Source organism: Dunckerocampus dactyliophorus, chromosome 7 (genome assembly GCF_027744805.1).
Source record: "Dunckerocampus dactyliophorus isolate RoL2022-P2 chromosome 7, RoL_Ddac_1.1, whole genome shotgun sequence".
Classification (NCBI taxonomy): Eukaryota; Metazoa; Chordata; class Actinopteri; order Syngnathiformes; family Syngnathidae; genus Dunckerocampus; species Dunckerocampus dactyliophorus.
Genome location: NC_072825.1, coordinates 17103738 through 17122980, shown reverse-complemented (window position 1 = coordinate 17122980; position 19243 = coordinate 17103738). Strand labels below are relative to the sequence as shown.

At 41.6% G+C, this 19243-nt stretch overlaps 1 protein-coding gene across 5 annotated transcripts in view; it reads left to right on the top strand.

The window, feature by feature from the left end:
- grb10b (growth factor receptor-bound protein 10b) overlaps positions 1-9969 on the top strand; it is a 97098-nt gene extending 87129 nt beyond the window's left edge. For all 5 annotated transcript variants that reach the window (XM_054780783.1, XM_054780784.1, XM_054780785.1 and 2 more), the window contains 8 exons: positions 1151-1261; positions 1505-1603; positions 3338-3415; positions 3578-3694; positions 4772-4838; positions 4943-5030; positions 5119-5212; positions 7563-9969. In XM_054780783.1, coding sequence (XP_054636758.1) covers positions 1151-1261; positions 1505-1603; positions 3338-3415; positions 3578-3694; positions 4772-4838; positions 4943-5030; positions 5119-5212; positions 7563-7709 — 801 coding nt within the window. In that variant the 3' untranslated portion in view covers positions 7710-9969. The remainder of the gene's footprint in view (positions 1-1150; positions 1262-1504; positions 1604-3337; positions 3416-3577; positions 3695-4771; positions 4839-4942; positions 5031-5118; positions 5213-7562) is intronic.
- The last annotated feature ends 9274 nt before the right edge of the window (positions 9970-19243 follow it).

Below are 19243 nucleotides of genomic sequence, written 5' to 3'. Positions count from 1 at the left end.
TACCACAACATTAAGCATTTGAATAGGAAAAATTCTCTTTTTTTTTTTTCTTTTCATTTGGAGCGACCGGACCGGAGCAGGAGGGGACAGAGAAGAAGAGAAAAGGAAACAAGGGGGGAGACGAGAGGGGGACAAAAACAAAAAAAGAGAGACAAGAGACAAGGACAACAGCAGCAACAACAACAATTGTGACAGAACAACAGAAACATACAGAACGACATCAGCAAATAAATGTCTGTGACAACTATAAAGACGAACAAGGACATAAGGACAAAACAATATCAACAACCACAATGACAAAGCTGTCAATGACAATCACACATAATAGCAGTCATGAAATGATGAATTATGATAGTGATCACAATGACAATACTGCATTGAAAGTGTCACACATAATAGCAGTCATGAAAACTAGGCACCGCTTTCTCCGCGAGCATGGTGACGAATGAGGTGGCTTTGCATGTCAGTCGTGCTGTCCGTGTGTCGTATTTTTGTGAGACACTCGTCTCATCCACGCTACAAAAGCAGAGCAGAGCAAGAGCAACGTTCCAAACTCAACTGAAGCTGCTAGTGTTGTGGCACATGAGATTTTAAGGAGGGGGAAGCAGAGTATCTATTCTCCAAATTAAAAAATAAACAATTATTCTGAAAATGAAAGAAATGCCTCTCTCTGCAAAGACGGTCAAGGACAGGACCAGTAGAATGGCAACAATCATCACCAGTAGGCAAATTGATGACATTAATTCAATTGTCTGTGATGAGTCAAGTGGTGGAGACGATATTGAGTGTGCAGGACTAATATGCTGATATGTGAAGAATGATGCGCTTTTTTATGTTCAAGTTGTGTTGTAATTTTACACAAATACGGGAACGACTCAAAAAGGCCTACATAGGTCAGTGTTTCAATTATTTCAAAGCAGGCCTACACATACACTCTGCACTTCTGTTCAATTTTGTTGTTGCCGTCGTTGGTATAGTTTAAAAAAAGATTACAACTTTTAAAAGTTTACCAGCTGTGTAATGCTTTGCAGTTCCAGACTATTTTTCTTTGCTAGAATAGGAGGCAAAATGGCTCTTCTGATGGTAAAGGTTGCCGACCCCTGTTTCTGTCTCTGTTATCGTCTGACAAATGAATTATTTATGTCTCCAGGAGCCCAGACATCTCCATTTACTAGCAGACCTTGAAGACAGTAACATCTTCACTGTCATCACGGGCAAAAAGCAGCACGGTGCACCCACAGACTACGAGTTCTGTATCAAGGTGAGTGTCGGATAACAGAGCGGAGCTGGAGTGAAATATTATGAGCAGAGCAAAGATTCACCTTTAGATGAACTCCCGCTCTCACGAGAGGCCTTTGCCATGCATCCATTTTTTTTAGATACTGCAGCAGATGACACTTATTTCTAAATTCTGTTAATTGCTTTTTTAATACATCACACCATTGACTATACAGTGAGATGACGTTTCTTCAGAGAGACTTACTCTGTGTATGTTCCTCTGCAGCCCAATAAATGCCGTGGGGAGTTAAAGGATTTAAGGATTCTGTGTGCTGAGGATGAACAAGGCAGAACATGTTGGATGACCGCTTTTAGATTGTTTAAGGTACAAGCATTGTATTATTGTATTACTGATTTTTATTTGATTTTTTTGTATCAAACACATAGAAATGTGTTTTCATATCTAAAAACGTATAACATGTATTGTGATAACATTGATTTGTACTTTATCTTTTATTGCCTTATTATTTATTATTGATATGGACATTGGGCCTCATTCATGAACATCTTCTTAAAAGTCTTCTTAAGAAGTGTACTTAAGAAGGCGCGGGTTGGAAACTGCGCCACATTCACGACACGTTCTTAAGTAGGGATAATCGTTCGCACCGGTGTTCTTAGGTTGATGAATGCCAACTGCGATGCCCGTGCATGTGAGCCCTAATTTGCATAGGTCACTGCCTATTATTTCCTATATAAGGTAAAAAATGTGCCGTGCACAACAGGCAGCTGGAGGCGGAGATGGCAACGCGCAAGGGCAAGACTGAGGAGCAGCTGGACAACAAACGAAAGAAAAACTTCAATTCTACTGAAATAGAGGTGCTTTTACAAGGAGTGAGCGAACACAAGGCCACCTTATTTTCACGTGTATCCACCGGTCATCAGGCCATCCAAAAAGAGTTGGCATGGAGCACCATTGCAGGAAACATAAATGCCATTTCCACGGAGAACCGCACCACCGCAGAGGTTAAAAAGAAGTGTTTTGACTTAAAATAGACTTAAAAAAAAAGATTAGACTGCATCGGAGGGATTTGGAGGAAACGGGAGGTGGGCCATCAATCAGAAACCAAACCATTTCGGAAACTCTCGAAAATATTTACACAATCATGATGGAAAAATAAAGTCAAAATACATAGTTTGTGTGTGACAATTTATTTTTTCTGTGGTTACATTTGATTAGACGCTGCCTAATTAATACAGCAGCCCCGTGCTCCGGCTTAAGACGTGGCTGGGGGCGCATGTCGTTATCTGGGGGTGCTACGTGCGCAATAGACACACCACGTTTCATTGCGATGTTATTCTGATGATCCTGCACACCTGCAAGAACAGAGAGGGAAGCCTGAAGCGGGACATCAAATATTCGTCGCTTTCAGCAAATAAATCTACATGGTCCCTTTACATTCTCTCTCTGTGCAGCGCACGTCCAGCCTGCTACTTTTTTTTTTTTTGATGAATTGGGATTTGAATATATATTTATCCATGGAGTATATTTTAGTTGTTTTGATGATAAATAATTGTTGGGATATTTTATTTGCACTACATTTTTTGGGATCAGGTTGCAAAATCCATCATGAGGGCGATTGCGCTTTGAAAGTGCAAGCTTTGCTTGTGCGTAAGAGTCCTCCTGAGCGTTTGTAGAATTTCTTCTTAGATCTAAGAACTTTGAGTTAAGAACATGTTTCGTGAATGCCAAAAATCTTCATAAGAAGGCTTTAAGAACACATTTGTGCGTAAGAACGTTTCGTGAATGAGGCCCAATGTCTTCTGCCACCTAAGAAACTAGAATAACTAAATTAGTGAAAGGTTATTCCTTCATGATTACAACAATAAAGCATGGGAAGTTTGAAGGAGATTTACTGATTTGTCCTTTGAAGTCAGCTGCCGCTCCCATATTGTCTGAAATATTGCTTACAATGAAGCGATTTCTGTAGTCAGATGAGGCATATGGACACTTAACAGCAAACTCTACACATGTGTCCCTTGGCTTTGGGCTTGCCAGAACATTTTTCCTCTTTGCCATGCACTCATCAAGAAGGACTTCTGTGTTTTCTTTTCTTCACAGTATGGGATTATATTGTACCAGAATTACAAGATTCCCCAGCAAAGAAAAACCCTGCTTTCACACTTCTCAGCACCCGTGGTATGTTTCTCTCATTACAGAAGGAGCTAAAGCCTTTTAAATCTGACATCTATAAACTCATAAGGCTTAATACCATTACTTTGAAATACTGACAAGTCTGTTTAGTGTGTCCACACCCTGATACTCCTCATTTTGACTGAAACATCTCCCCCCTCCCCTCAGCGAAGTGTGTCTGAGAACTCCCTCGTGGCAATGGATTTTTCAGGAACAATAGGCCGGGTAATCGACAATCCTGTGGAAGCTCAGAGCGCCGCCATGGAGGAGGGACATGCATGGAGGGTGAGGATGGCAGCAGTAGTTAAATAAAATAACCACATGACTGATCAACACTAGCTCTTGTCAAAATACAGCCAACAGAATCAGACTTGGGCACACCTGCACAATATAGCTAGACAAAACAGACACATATGATAATGATCACTTTGGCAATGGTAGTGGTTTAATTTAATTTGAACATGCATACAAGTTACAGTGGAGCACATCACATAGTGCAATCCACAGTTCCACATGTCCAAAAGGAGTAGGAAGAAGCAAAGCTGATTTAATCCTTCCCCCCATCCGTTTCACATCTGTTGCTGTCATTTATTCACTTCCGGTATTGATCCGGTATGTGATCTTTTTAGTTTATAGAAAAGTAACGAGGTAATGTAACAACATGGTAATATAATTGTCAAGGTTTTTCCGCAATCGTAATAAATATAAATCATATATAATAATAAATAAATTCTAATAAATACAAATAAACATAACATAACAAGTTCAAGACTTTTCTTCCTTATATTTTGCAAACATCAACTGCTTATATTGTTTCTAGAAATCGCTCATATTGTTGCTTTGTTTGAGTTCCTTACTCAATTCGTTCCATAATTTCATTCCACATACTGAAATGCTGTAGGTTTTTAGCGTTGTTCTCGCATATAAGTGTTTTAAGGTTTAGCTTTTCCGAGAGATCATATTTCTCCTCTCTTTTAGAAGTATTGTGTGACATTTTTGGGTAAAAGGTTATTGTTTACTTTATGCATGCTTTTAGCTGTTTGAAAATTGACTAAATCAGCAAATTTTAATATTTATGATTTTAGAAATAAAGCATTTGTATGTTCTCTGTATGCAGCATTATGACGAGTCAAGTTTTGATTGGCACTTATTGAACAATATGTGTATTAATCGTGGGTGTATTTTGCGGTGGTGTACATCTGTGCTGCATCATGCTGTTTCTTAAATGTTGGTTAAATTATTTAGCTACGTAAAAGTTGCAGGTCCAAAAACGTATTGTGTTGAAACGCTTTTAATTGTGCGGCAGTGCCTAATTTTGAATCATACGCTAATAAAATTGTTGGTTTGTGTGACATTTTTCAGAAGAGGAATCATCGAATGAACATTTTAGGCTCCCACAGTCCGCTGCATCACTCCTCACTCAACTCAGGTAAATATAAGGATTAACAAAACAGCACATATACAGTACAACATTTTTCTTTGCGTTCATCTTCTAAATAATTGCATTTTTTTCCCCCCAAATATTGTCTTCAGTCATCCACATAGCCCAGCTGTGGTTCCATGGCAGAATAACCAGAGAAGAATCCCATCGCATCATCCACCAACAGGGTCAAGTAGACGGGTAATTTACCACAAATACAACTGAATGATTTTACACAACTAAACCGTGAGCTACAAAGTGTACTTTTGACCTTTTTATGTTTCAACAGTCTGTTTCTACTACGAGTCAGCCAGAGTAACCCCAAGGCTTTTGTGCTTACATTGTGCCATCACCAGAAAATTAAACATTTCCAGATTCTACCGGTAGGCATTCTCACGTTTTTGTAACAGATGTTGAAATTAGATATTTTTGTTCCTCAAGTGGTGCTCAGGGGTAGATTTATAAACTTCTTATATCAACTGCCAAGTAGTTGAACACACAGGAATGCGTCAGCTTCTGTAAAATTGTCATGCATCTTAAGCAATGCTTTCCACCTGTCGATTCAGTCAAGTTTGCTCATTTCTGAGCAGTCTTATGTTTCCACAGCGGGATGTGTCGGCGTGACATCATAGCCTCATTTTTCCCTTCTTGCAGTCCATTGTAACAGGATGTGACAGTTCTCTGTTGACCAAACAACCATATTGCACTACGGTAACTAGGGATGCTCCGAGCAGGGTTTTATGCTGCCAATTCAGACACCCATCATGCATAAGTGAAATTGGCCGATAAAGGTCACATGGAGTAATTATACATTTTTCAATTTATTTATGATGAGTGTTATTGGCCAGCGGTGCCGTATAAGCAAGGAAATTCAGGACAATCCCGAGGCTTATTTTTTTTTCCATGTAGCCCAGAATTGCAGGCTGCAGCCCTGCTATAGGCTATATGATATAAAAATGGAACCATGAAATGACCATAATTTAGGCAAAACATATTTGACTTAATATTTGAAGATAAGATATATCATTTATGATGTGAGAGTACATTGCTGTGCTCCACCTAGCAGGACTTCCAGGTGGAGGTAGGTGGGCTTTAAGTGAGAGAGCAGTCTATGAACGCAGGGTCTTCCACAGCTCACAAAGGCTGGTCATCTCGTCCGATGAATTCAGTTCTTTTTCCGTTTATTTGCTTAGCATTCTGACTGTCACGCGCAAATGTTGTCCAGCATTGTGGCTGCATTAGCTGCCGTTTGACTGATGACCACACCATGAGCCTCGAAAACTCACCATACTCAGTCAAGTGTTTGTTCTTCAATTGTCATGATAAATAGATGTTTTTCATGGCATGTGATGGCAGACACGCCTGCGCAGTGTGAAGGAAAGTGGGAGCAGGACGCTGCCCGTGACAGTTAGGGCAAGATACTACACACTGCACGCAGGGATCGCTACCGGCTGCGGATGCAATAGTACTAGCCACAGGTGATCGGCTTTTGTGATCGGCGTTGAAAGACATTAATCGGCATATGCCGATCAAGTTCTTTTTGACGGAAATCAGCCCATATTGATCGGTGGCCGATCGATCAGAGCATCCCTAAGTGTAACCCAACAGAAGCGTGCTGAAAAGTGTAGCGCTACAGGTCAGCTATGTCTATGGATGTCTATAGAAATGAAGAACTAAACTGAGTCAAACCGTAATGCTTGGTGGAAACGGGGCTTTATATTGTTCTGCTTGGCACAGATCATTTGCAAGAATCCCTCGTTTATGCGGGTAAGTAGGGAGTAGGATTCCTTCTTTATAAATGGAATATTTGGTGCTTAGAAAACCTGTTTCCGACCTTCTAAATACAGATTTTAACATTATTAGAGCCCGCTAGACATGAACTAACAGCCATACAGGCATTTAAGACATAAATAAAACTTGCAAAAAGTGTGTTCTAAACATGTGGAAGTGACGTTGGGGGTTCGAAGTTGAGTTTTAGTTGGATTATGGCCACAACAGTAGCCTGTGTCATTATTATGACATTATTATGTTATTATTATTATTATTACCCTATTATTATTGTGCCTGTTGTGAGATAATTCAAACGTGCAATAAAAGCCTGTTCAATCACAGGACACATATACATTTTGTAGAGCAGGTGGTCCAGAAACCGGAAGGTTGGCGGTTCGATCCTCGCTCTCTCCACCTAGTCACTGTTGTCACTTCACCCACCTTGCCTCCAGTGCTGCCCACACTGGTGTATGAATGTGAATGAATGTTTGGTGGTGGCCGGAGAGGCCGTTGGCACGAATTGGTAGCCACCTTTCCATCAGACTTCCCCAGGGCAGCTGTGACTACAGATGTAGTTTACCAACACCGGCGTGTGACTGATGAGTAAATGAATAATGGGTTCACTTCATTGTGAAGCACTTTGTGCGCCTTGAAAAATGCAAAAAAAAAATCCAAATCTAATATTATTATTTTCCAAAATTCCTCATATAGGAGTTTTCAGAATATACTGAGCATAGTCATCCCACTTGCAACTCTACTTCTGTCACTGTCACTTACTGCATGTGCACCACAATTGCTTTTCACAGTGGATCAATAACAGCAGTACGGAAAGCTTGAGAAGCCGAGATGAAAATACTCGTTCTGCTATCTTGGTTTATTCAGACTGACATTGTTTTGTTTTCCTCCCTCTGTCCTGCCATGTGATGTCACTCCTGCTCCTGTTGGGCACCTTCATGCTATCAGTGTGAGGAGGACGGCCAAGTCTTCTTCAGCCTTGATGACGGTGCCACCAAATTCACCGACCTGATCCAGTTGGTGGAGTTCTATCAGCTTAACAGAGGAGTTCTGCCTTGTAAACTCAAACACCCGTGCACCATTGTGGCCTTATGACGCCGTCGGATGATCTGACCCCATGACCCCCTACCCCCAATGTTCCCTCCTCACTTGACCTGACAATGCACCCAAAACTGAACGAATGTTTATATTGGTTGATTCTTTATAAGAAGCTGGTGAATTGACTGATGTTTTATTGCTGTTGTTTTGTCATGAGTCCGCCAGATACTGCTGATGTCATGGATTCTGTGTGCATTGGATGTTGTGAAGTCAAATGCACAACCTGGTCAAGAGAGAGGATGGAAATGAACACTGCCATTTGTGTCGATGCTTTTGCTAAAGCTCGTCGTCGTTAACCTCGGACCCGGTGACCCTCCAAGGTTTTTAATCTCAATCAACAAGACAATGAAGTCTCTGGTGTGGACCACTCTGCTCGCTAAGAACATTGGAACTTCTCTCGCCATGTTCTCTGAGAAGACTGTGTTGATTGTCTCTTCGTTTTGCACTCATCCAAATGGGAGTGGCCTTCGAGGGTGCTGGACTTCTCCGTTGTTGGGTTGCTTTTAACTGTGAGATGGCGCCACCGCCCTCTAGTGTTTGAGGCGTGAAACTGACTAAACTCTAAAACATTGGAGCCAGAACAGAACGTGTGTGAATCCTTTTTGAATTTTGGAGAAGTTCTATTATGGTTTGGAGAACGTGGTTTATGAACACTCTGGAAATGTTTTAAAAACTATTTTTTTAATCCACAGACAATACAAAATATGTTTTGTCTCTCCTCACTTATTTGAGTTTTCTTCTGAAGCCACCAGTTTGCTGACTCTTCATATGCTCCACGAGCTTGTTTCCACTTCTTGGTAAGTTCCAATTTATCACACTGCCATTCTGTTTTTCAGAATGATGGAAGAAATAAAGCTACATGAATTCGAATGGTGATATGATGAAGCCAGCAACATGGTAAGGTGTAATAGAATGCTGGGCAGGAGATAAACCAACAATCAGAGATGCCTTACAACTTGCTGGATTCTGGACAGTCTTCCCCACATTGCTCTTTATTAAGGTGCTGTTAGAGAGGCAGTAACGTGCCGTAAACGTTTATATGACTTGGAATATAAGTGTGCTAAAATAGTATACACCCTTTGCCTACTGGACACATGTAAGATATTAGCACAACCTGCAAAACGAGCGTTATGATATACTATAATATACTCTGCTTCTTCGTGGCTGTTTTCAGTCATAACATTTAGGATGCTGTGGTTTAAGTGTTCCTAATCGTGTTGTCTAAGAAAATGTCAATTTTGAGGCTTCTGTGCAACTGATGCACGGCGTACTGTTAACATTGGAGGATCGAGCACACTTACAAAACCGTAGAATAAACACGAAGAGAGTCATTTAATCTCAGACGGCATGAACCGTACTGTTACTTTACAAATATTACATCCTGAACTCTACTTCATGGCCAAAATATTGGGAACAGTTCTCAGTACCAAACCACATCAGCTCTTTTTAGGTTTGCTGAATAAGTAGGGGACACTAAAATGTGAAAAATGTAGTTACCCCTCACTCTAAGCAGAGCGCCATGACTAGAAATGTGCGGCTTGATAGTTGCATGCATTACGGGCATAAAATTCTGAATGTTTATGTAAATCACTGAAAATCTAATGATAGTTTTCCGTATTTGTCAATACCCCCCCAAACCAAGTCTCTTTATTAATTAGTGAAGGAAGATTACGACTCAGTGCCTTTAGGTCAGGTGGAGAATTGTATTTTTTTTAGATATATATATATTTTTTGGCACTGACTGATCACATTTGGATGAATTTGATAATACAAAAGTCCAAGTAGCCAACTCTACTTTTAGGAAATGGTAGATTTTGGTAGTTTTTTTTTTTCATTCTTTATTTGTATTCACCCACAACATAAACCATCCCATTCATTTCAATGCAGAAGCCCCTCTTTTGTCACACAAGCAATTGTATTTGTATGATTCGTTCTTCAGAGACTAATCCTATGATTTGTGTAGCCCTTCACACTTCTGAAGGTATGTTTAGTCTGCAGTGGTCTCCAGAAATGCAACATTAACAGCCATCTTTTTATTTAGCTGCAGGTTGTCTTAAGGTTTACTGAACAAATGAGATGCAGTACAGCCACACTATATTCACACTCTGTGTATAGTCACCGTTATTTATCTAAAATGCATTGATTATTTTTTTTTTAAGTATTGTTTCAGCAGAAATCTACGTATGTATTTATCTGGATGTGACGGATCTACTTGAAAATCTTAGAATTCTTTTTTTTTTTTTTTTTTTTTTTTTTTCCCTCAGTGCTGTTCTGTACTGTTCTTTTTATGTCAATACCACAAAATGATTGACCAGTGTGAGTTATTCTAATTATTGTAATGAGATAGCATCTATTGATTATTATATCATATTTTGTATTGTCACAATGGAGTGTTGAAAGTGATAAAAATACTTTGACACATATGAAGTGACGTTTTAAAGCACAGCGGTATTCGTAGTGTTCATGTGATTCCAGCTGATGGCAGGTGGAAAGCAGAGCATTTTCTCAAAACCTCCCACATTGTGTTCATTTAACCCGTTAAATACTGTATATGCTTCATTTTCTCAGATGTGCAAACAAAGAAGAACTAGGCCTCCGTTGTTTTCTTAATGTCGACTTCTCATGCGGACTGAAATCAGGAAGACTATTTTGTCGAGAACATTGCGCAGATGTGAGTGTTCCCGAGGACGTTTTTACAGCACCGCGGATTCGACAGGTATGCTCAAACTTTTAGAATTTGCGGTGTCACAAAATCTCGCGAGAATAAAACATGACAAGATTTCTCCTTCAGAGAAAAAAATGAAATGAGGCCTGGGTCGATAATAAATAAATGAATCCCACAATAAATGAAAATGAACTTGATACATTGCCATGTGCATGGGTGTCTGTTTCCCTCATCTCCCGCCTCCAAACAGGCAGGACAAGTTCACTCTGCGTTGGTTTCAGCACCTTGCTGCGTTTGTTCCACAGAACAACATGAGTGAGCCCTTTTGCCCGTCATACAGTCTCTTTGTCTCGGTGGGTGGAGGCGGGGCTGGTAGCATGCACAGGGTGCGGAAGAGTGTAGCCTCATGAGGAGCAATGCAAGGTAATGTAGAAATGAAATGAGTAAATTATAATATATTGTCCTACATTCAGTGTACTTAAAAGTAATGTTAAAGTCCTGTCTCACTTTCCTGTAGACCCAATCTTGTGTGTCATCTCGTCCTGTGGGTGTCTCGTGGCACTCCTATTAATAATAGATGAATGCTCAATACGTTTTTGGCAATTAGCTGCTAAGCCCATTGTTTGTCAGCCGCTTACCAATGATACTTCAAAGCTTTACTTTTGAAGTAAGAGATGTGGAGCCACCATCACCCGTCACATTGACACAAGCTCCCATAGCTGTCCTCAGCTATGCCTGCCGGTAACTAGCAGCTCGTAACCCAAATTTTAGCTGACAGTTCAAAGCAAAAATTCAGCTGATTCATTCAAATTCAACTTGTATGCCAAGGTACCACTGTATATATGGCAATAAAAAATCTGTGCAGCGCTCCAGTGCATTCTCTCCTCTCTCTGGCATTAGAGACGACGTGACAATTCAACTCACAGCGACAGTAGATACAAAGCTGTGAAGCTAAACTTATATATTTGTTGCCGCTTGTGGCTCCACATCACCTGCCGCACTGCTGCGTTTCCTCAAACTACGGCGTAGGCCGAGGGTCAAGCAGGACGTGCGCACGTTAATTGTGCGTCAAAAAAATTGTGCCGTTGAATTTATGAATTTTTATCCATAGATTCAAAAATGATTTGAAAAAAAGCGTGTGTGTGTAAAGGATTTCTGTACATGTTATATCTGGGGAGTTGAATCAGAGCATTTACACGCTGACCTGGATGAGAAGTGAAACAAGCAGTTAAACATCAAGCGAGTCCAGTTGCTCTGATTCAACTCTCAGTAGGCCTCAGCAGGAGCATATCTTCTGTAGATCACCCCTCTGCACGGGTCAATGGATCAAACATTGGTCGTCTTCATCGTGGGTGGTCCCTGTGAGCTTTGGCTTTATGCTGCGCTCTTCTCCCGCAGATGTCTAGCCGCCATCTAGCTGTGTCGGACGGACACTTGACAATCTATGTCCTTCCCCACCCACTCAAGCTTGACCGAGTCGCCCATAACCATGGCACGCACCACGTGGTGCTGTCGCAAGTGAATAGCACAGACGCAAGGTGTGTTCACGGACATCGGGTCATTACAATTTTTTTTTCTCCAGTTGAGAATCACTGCTTTATAACATCGGGGCTAAGTAACCAAGTAATAGCACAGCTCAGCAGGGTTGTCCAAACATTTTCCACCGAGGGCCACTATCACTGAAAAATTAAACGGGCACTTTAATATTTTTGCGTATAAAAAATGCAGATGACATTTAACCAGAAGTGCATAAACAGTATGATATAAATATGAATGTACAAAATCAAATAATAAATACATTGAAAATAAAAATAAGTTAAATCAATAGAGAGATTAAAAATAAATAAATACAGACTAAAAACATCACATAATGCATGATATAGACTAAGCAATAATTTGTTCATCCATCCATCCATTTTCTATGCCGTTTATCCTCATTAGGGTCGCGGGTGGTTCTCAGCACTCTACAGTATATACTTTAACACCAAAAGCTTGTAGTATTTCTTAATCTGGCTCATATTGATTTGATTATTTTGTACAGTGATTATAATAAAATGCTAATATAGAAACAGAAAACATGTTGTAATTGCTTTGCCCAACATACACTCTGTATCTTATTTGGTTCCAAATGAATCACTTTCCAAAACGCATTAAATTGCCAAACACCATTTTCAGTTGACCACTAGATGGTGCACTACCACCACTAGCTGGAGGGATAAAGTTAGCAAACTGGTTTGGATGTCCTCCAGCGGATTTTAAACAGGCGTATCCAGGAAGTAAACGCTGACTGGTGTAATAAAAGTCCCAGTAATAACGATCATAATACTGTTGTGGACCAACTAGGAATTTAGCCTGTGACTCCATCTGTGGTCACACCTTCTGGATTATCAGTCATGCCAAACTAGCGTTTCCAAGTTTTCAAGGCTTATGTTTTTGTTAGGGAAAGATTAAAGCTTAACATATCAGAAGTTTTGCAGTCAGTCAAGTAACTTACATAACCAGTTTCTAAAGGTGGGGAAACCAACTGAAGTCAGTACATAATTAATGCTAAGTTAATATACATATACAAAATATGGTGAATATGCTTGGTAGTTTGTGTACTCATTATATAGTTTGAGGCTAATTACTATTAACTAGTAATCAGCGAGCTGTTCTAGCATGACTGTGCACGAAAGCACTGGGTGGGTTCAGTGTGTCACCTTAAGGATTAACCAGAAAAGGGCTGGTGAGCTAGCAGACCATCTTTTAGGTGTAAAGGCCCGGTCACACCGCCCGAACTTTGCTGTAGCGTTCCTGGAGCGGTGAAAAAAATTCATCACCGCTCGTAACCGCGCACAAAATGGGAAAAAAACAAAAACACGGGCGTTGTCCTAGCGGTGCACCGCTGAAGCCGGCGTTGCTTTAGCGTTGGTTTAACGGTAGCGAACGTTGGTTTAGCGGTGACGCGAGCGTTGATAGAGCAGCGTTCTGCGCATGCGGGCTGGTGGCATCCTCATGAAGCGCTGGAAGGCTCGTGGATCCTCATTCCTCAGCTCCACCATCAGCTTGTCATACAGTCCATGTTCAGGCCTTCTCAGTATCCACTGTCTGACCCACACAACTCTGTCTCTCCTTCTTCTCTCTCTTCTCCTTCTGTCAACAGCTTGTTGCAATCTGAGGAGGTTCTGATTCTGCTGCTGGACGAGTGCACCAATCGGAGCAAGTCTCTCAGCATCCATGGTAGCACACTTTTACTGTAACTTTGAGCAAATTCGATATAACTGAGGTCTGCACTCAACGGCTATTCCAAATGGTCTACGGGGAGAAATGGGCATTTCTCCCCGTATTTATAGCCAAATTCTGCCCAGCGGACCCGAGCGTCCTCGAACTTGCGTCAAGCGGCGCCAAACTTTGACTGGGCGTCGTTGGAGCGGTGATGAACTTTGCCGTGGCGGAAAATTGGCCGCTCCTCACCGCTCGCAATATTTTGTGCAGCTCAAAACTTTCGGAGCAGTAGGAGGGACCATCAGCGGTGACCGAGCGTATACGGCGTTGCCTTAACGGGGGCCATGTCACAAGGTGGCTTCTGCCAATTGTTGGAACCCGAAATGCAGACTAGACACGGCGATGTAAAAAATACAATTTATTACCAAAGGTAATAAAATACAAGAAAAATACAACACTAAAATATACAAAAGGATAACCTAAGGAACTCAGGGCAGTCGCCAAAAAACACACAAAAAGAAAATCACTGCTACGCAGGAAAAAGGACTTACGGTAACGAAAAGAGCTGCAGGAAAAAGGTTGCAGAACAGGTAAGTAGCAAAAGCACAAAAGGCAAAAAGCAAACATGGGAAAAGGTGGACCAGTTGGGAGCCAAGGTAAGGAGGACCAGGAAGCAGGGTTGGCAAGGGAATAACTGGCAAAGCAAGGTAGTCTGGCGGCAGCATATAAGGGGTCAGGTAAGTGGCCACAGGTGTCCCTCATCAGCTCATCAGTGCTGCCGCGTGTACTGCAAGGTAAAATAGATAAGCGGCAACACAGAAACATGACAGGCCAACTTCTGTTAAATGGTGGTGAACGGTTACGAGCGGTGATGAATTTTTTTGCACCGCTCCAGGAACGCTACAGCAAAGTTCGGGCGGTGTGACCGGAGCTTAACATCCATCACCTCTGACATGACAGATCTTCTTCTGGATGACTGGGGTGTACCCCGCCTCTGGTCCCAAGTCCTCTGGGATATGCTCCAGCATACCCGCGACCCTAGTGGGCACAAATGGTATAGAAAATGGATGGATGAATAGACATACATCTCATAGACACATCCAGACATCTTAGAGACAGTCTTAGCAGAAGATGAAACTATGAATCATTTTTATTGTGTAAACATAACATAACATAACATAAAACATAACATAACATAACATAACGTCAGTGTAAGATACAAAAAATGAAGTGGAATGCCCCTGAGGCACTTGACATCTTGGAGGAGTGTTTGTTAGCATGTCAGAAAACTGCCATGTGGCCCAAAGGAGGGGTTCAGGCTCTGCTGCAGAATCAACCGCAGCTCCCCAGTGTCGGCAGCACTCATGCAGCCCCAGACTGTGACGCTGAAACCGCCATGCATAATGGCGAGTGTCATGGGACACCCAGCTCACGAGACGAGACGATATCAGATTTGAACATTATTTTTAAGAAAAGTACAGTGACAAAATATACGACTGGTGCCATGGAATACTGAGAAACAAGACAAGACAGAAGGCTGCCGTTTGGGGGAGATAAGGTTGATACATTTGTTGATGACGTTTAAGGGGTAGGGGAAGGGCTCAGTGGTAGAATTGGGATTCATTCTTATTCTGCCTATAAAGAAAAAAAAAATCCCAAAAGCACCAGCAACGCACCATTTACATATAATGAGACTTGCATATTAACTCAGCTATAGCGACATTATTATTATTATTAACATTGGGTAACACTTTACAATAAGGTACACAAAATTACCGTAGTTAATGAGGAACGAACCTACCGAACTCTAACCCGAACCACTACTCATTAGTTATTAGCTCTTCGTTAGTTCCTCACTAACTACTCTAAATGTATGTGCCTTAGTTCCTCATTAGTTCTTCATTATTTTGTCAGTAACTAGTCTAAATTGATGTGCCTTAGTCATTAATTCCTTGGTAACTACTGTATTTTTGTGTAAAGTGTTACCTAACCTTGTTATGCCCATTGAACTATTTTACTGGCGTATTGATACTTTGCCACACCACACCAGCTAGCGACTAGCCAGCTAGCGACTAGCTTCACCACACACTTGGCCACAGTGCGTCAGTGCCGCGCTCAAAGCCTCAGACCACTACCAAAAAGGTAAGGCTACATATTGGAGCTGCTGCTGCTGTGTTTTTATTTTTGAGTTTGGAGATGTTAATGCTAGGCGTTGCAATGTGAAATCAATGCACCCAGAAATGAAGTACCGGTAATGCTTAAAAGGACCAAAATACTGTAAGTATTACATGTTATCATGAATGTACCTGTTACTGTATGGTTACAACATTTATAGAAACCCATAAATGGTTTTTGGAGGTGTTTTAATAGCGGCCTTTGTAGGCGGCATGGGTGTGTCCCATTACGTGCAGTAATGAGCTGTCTCTTTTTATCTGATTCTATATCTATAGAACCCACAGACAAGAGAGAGACATATGTGTTCATGTCTCACATAAGGATTGTGGATGATGGGTAAAATTCCAAAAAAAGTGCAGTTTTACTTTAAATAGGGTATTAAACGATAACACTGATGTAGATTACCAGAACTTTCTCCTTATATGGACATCCTTGCTTTACTGGAAGCGGAGCTTCTTAGCAAGAGTAAGGGACACACTTCACACAAGAGGAATTTGTGAAACATGTTTGTGACTATTATACAACCCTTAGGTCAAATTGACATCTTCTTTAGTGCAATTGGAGTTCACAGAAAGATTGATTCTACAATATATTCCCCCCTTCTTGGGGTCCCCAAAAACCCAAAACAAACACTGACAAAATATGCATCGAGGGGAAAGGGAAATATGAGCAGCGGTTCATCCTTGGCCAAAGGAAGCGTGAGTTATGAACAATGTTTCAGCTCACATTATCACCCTGCAATGAGTCTCTTACAGCGCTGTGGAGGAATCCTGGCCCACTCATCTTTGCAGAATTGTTGTAATTCAGCCACATTGGAGGGTTTTCCAGCATGAAGCGTCTTTTTAAGGTCATGCCACAGCATCTCAATAGGATTCAGGTCAGGACTTTGACTAGGCCACTCCAAAGTCTTCATTTTCTGTTTCTTCAGTCATTCAAAGGTGGACTTGCTGGTGTGTTTTGGATCATTGTTCTGCTGCAGAACCCAAGTTGGTTTCAGCTTGAGGCCACAAACAGATGACTGGACATTCTCCTTCAGGATGTTTTGGTAGACAGCAGAGTTCATGCTTCCATTTATCACAGCAAGTCTTCCAGGTCTTGAAGCAGCAAAACAGCCCCAGACCATCACATGTATGTCAACTTTCTCTGTTGTAAAGTTGCGGAGTTGGTGTTTGTGAGATTTACTGTATTTTCTCACAGGCGATTGGTTCTGTCTGTCAAGTGAAATGCTGGCTTTTCAAATAGTAAAAAGCAGCATTTCTTTTGTGATGTAGCAAAGTTCACTTTATGTGAGCACGCACTATTTTGTTCTGTTTCGATTGAATTTACTTTGTCGACCAATCATCTCAGTGAGTGTTGACTGTCGGGACGAAGGCTCTGCGTCTACATTTGTCGTTTTTTTCTTCCCACCCCATGCGAAAAATGGGTTGGTTACGTTTTTGGTCGGGGACGTTCGTTGTGTTGCCTTTTTGTTGCCACCACTTTGGGACAAATTCGCCATTTGGCTTGTCCGTGTTGATGGGCTCACCTCTATGTTACCTTGCATTGTTCCCCACAAGACGACACTCTCCTGCTGTGTATATGCTAGCGGACCCGCCTCCCCTCGCAGAGACAAAAACACTGGATGACTGACACGAAGGCTCACTTTGTTGAAGCATTTGTTTCATTGAGCAAACATACCCCGGGGCTGAAAACAAGCACAGTGAACCCTCTTCCTCCCTGTTTGGAGGCGAGAGAAGAGGAAACCACACACGCATGTGTAACGGACGCCAGCCTGTGAGGCTGTGCAAGTGTACGTTGGTAAACCTCACTCCCTCTGCCTTAAGAGCTGCACTGAACACGCAGTCGACAGTCCGGGCTTTTGGCCGTGTGGTCAGCGCTCTCGCCTCCCATTACGAAGGTCCTGTGTTTGAGCCCCGGTGCGGGCGGTGCGAAACAGGGCGGGTTACACATGCACATGGCAATATATTGAGGGTGAAAAACGTATTTTTTTTTTCTGAACGGGAACTCTCGTCACGTTTTAATCTTGCGAGATCTCGTGACACGAGATCTTGTGGCACCACCAGTGGACAGTAAATCTATTTTGCGCTATAAATTGTACACTGACTACTAAAAATCCATCCATCCATTTTCTATGCCACTTGTCCTCACTAGGGTGGCGGGGGTATGCTGGAGCCTATCCCAGCTGATTTTGGGCGAGAGGCGGGGTAGACCCTGGACTGGTCGCCAGCTAATTGCAGACTACTAAAAATATAGCTACGTTTCATTTCTTTGATATCGTCCCTTGATAAGATAACAGACTTGCAGCTTGACTTGGACTTTGACACCAGTGGCTTGGGACTTGACTTGGACTTTAGTCTGCTGACTTGAAAATACTTGAGATTTTCAGTGAGTGTGTTGAGGTGTGTCCCCATTCAAAGTATTCGACTGATGTGACCATTGTTATATCATTTCCAGCAACACAACACATTTTCCCACAGAATCTGCCACATTGATGCATCTTTTAATGTCCAATCAGGTTTAAGAACAAACGAGGGCGTGGCTTTCATTTCTGCTGGAGAGTGGTAGCAAGTCATTCACACACACACACACACACACACACACACACACACACACACACACACACACACACACACACACACACACACACACACACACACACACACACAAAGTTAATGAGGTAATTAGGTTTTCACTGACTAAATCCTGAATGCTTTGTCAGCACTCTTTTTCTGTGACTATAAGTCTTGTCACACTGGTCTTATTTTATTAAAAAAAAAATAAAACAATTCCAAATGCATTCATTGTATTTGTCAAGTTTGACAGATGTTACATTGTTAAGATGGCATTTTATTTGGTAGACACTAAACAGTTGTTTTGACTTGTACTGTAAAGCCTGGGAATTGACTCAACTTGTCTTGCTTTGACTTGAAACTTGGCTTGGGTTTGCACATTTTTATTACTTGCGACTTGGGATTAAAGACTTGAGATTTACACTGACTTTCGCCCACCTCATACTCTTACGGTGACAGTATGGCTCTGCAAACACCCCCCTGTTCGTTGTCTACGTCTGTCTGTCGGGCACCTTCGAGTACTTTTTACTTTATTTTAGCTGCATTTATTTATTTAGCCCACTTCTTTGTACTTCACATTAAGTAGGTGCTTAACAAACTGGAAATCCACCACCTTCATGGAACGAGCTTGTTGAAATAATGTCGTGAAACGTGTAAAAGGTTAGCCTAGCTTAAAGTGCGAAAGTGTGGTTAAAGTGTTTGCATTTCCAGGTATTTTAATGAGTAAAACAAATAATGATTTTTTTCCATGTCCTTGCCTCAGGACCACAGAGCAGACCAGTAAATGTCAGTTTTGCCTCTTTTAATCTGCTCTCGACGTAGTTCTATTTGATAGTTTGCTAAGTAGACAGCACCTGCAGTATGTCCATTAAATGATGTTGTGTACTGTTTGAAGGTGAACAAAGTGGCTGTTCCAG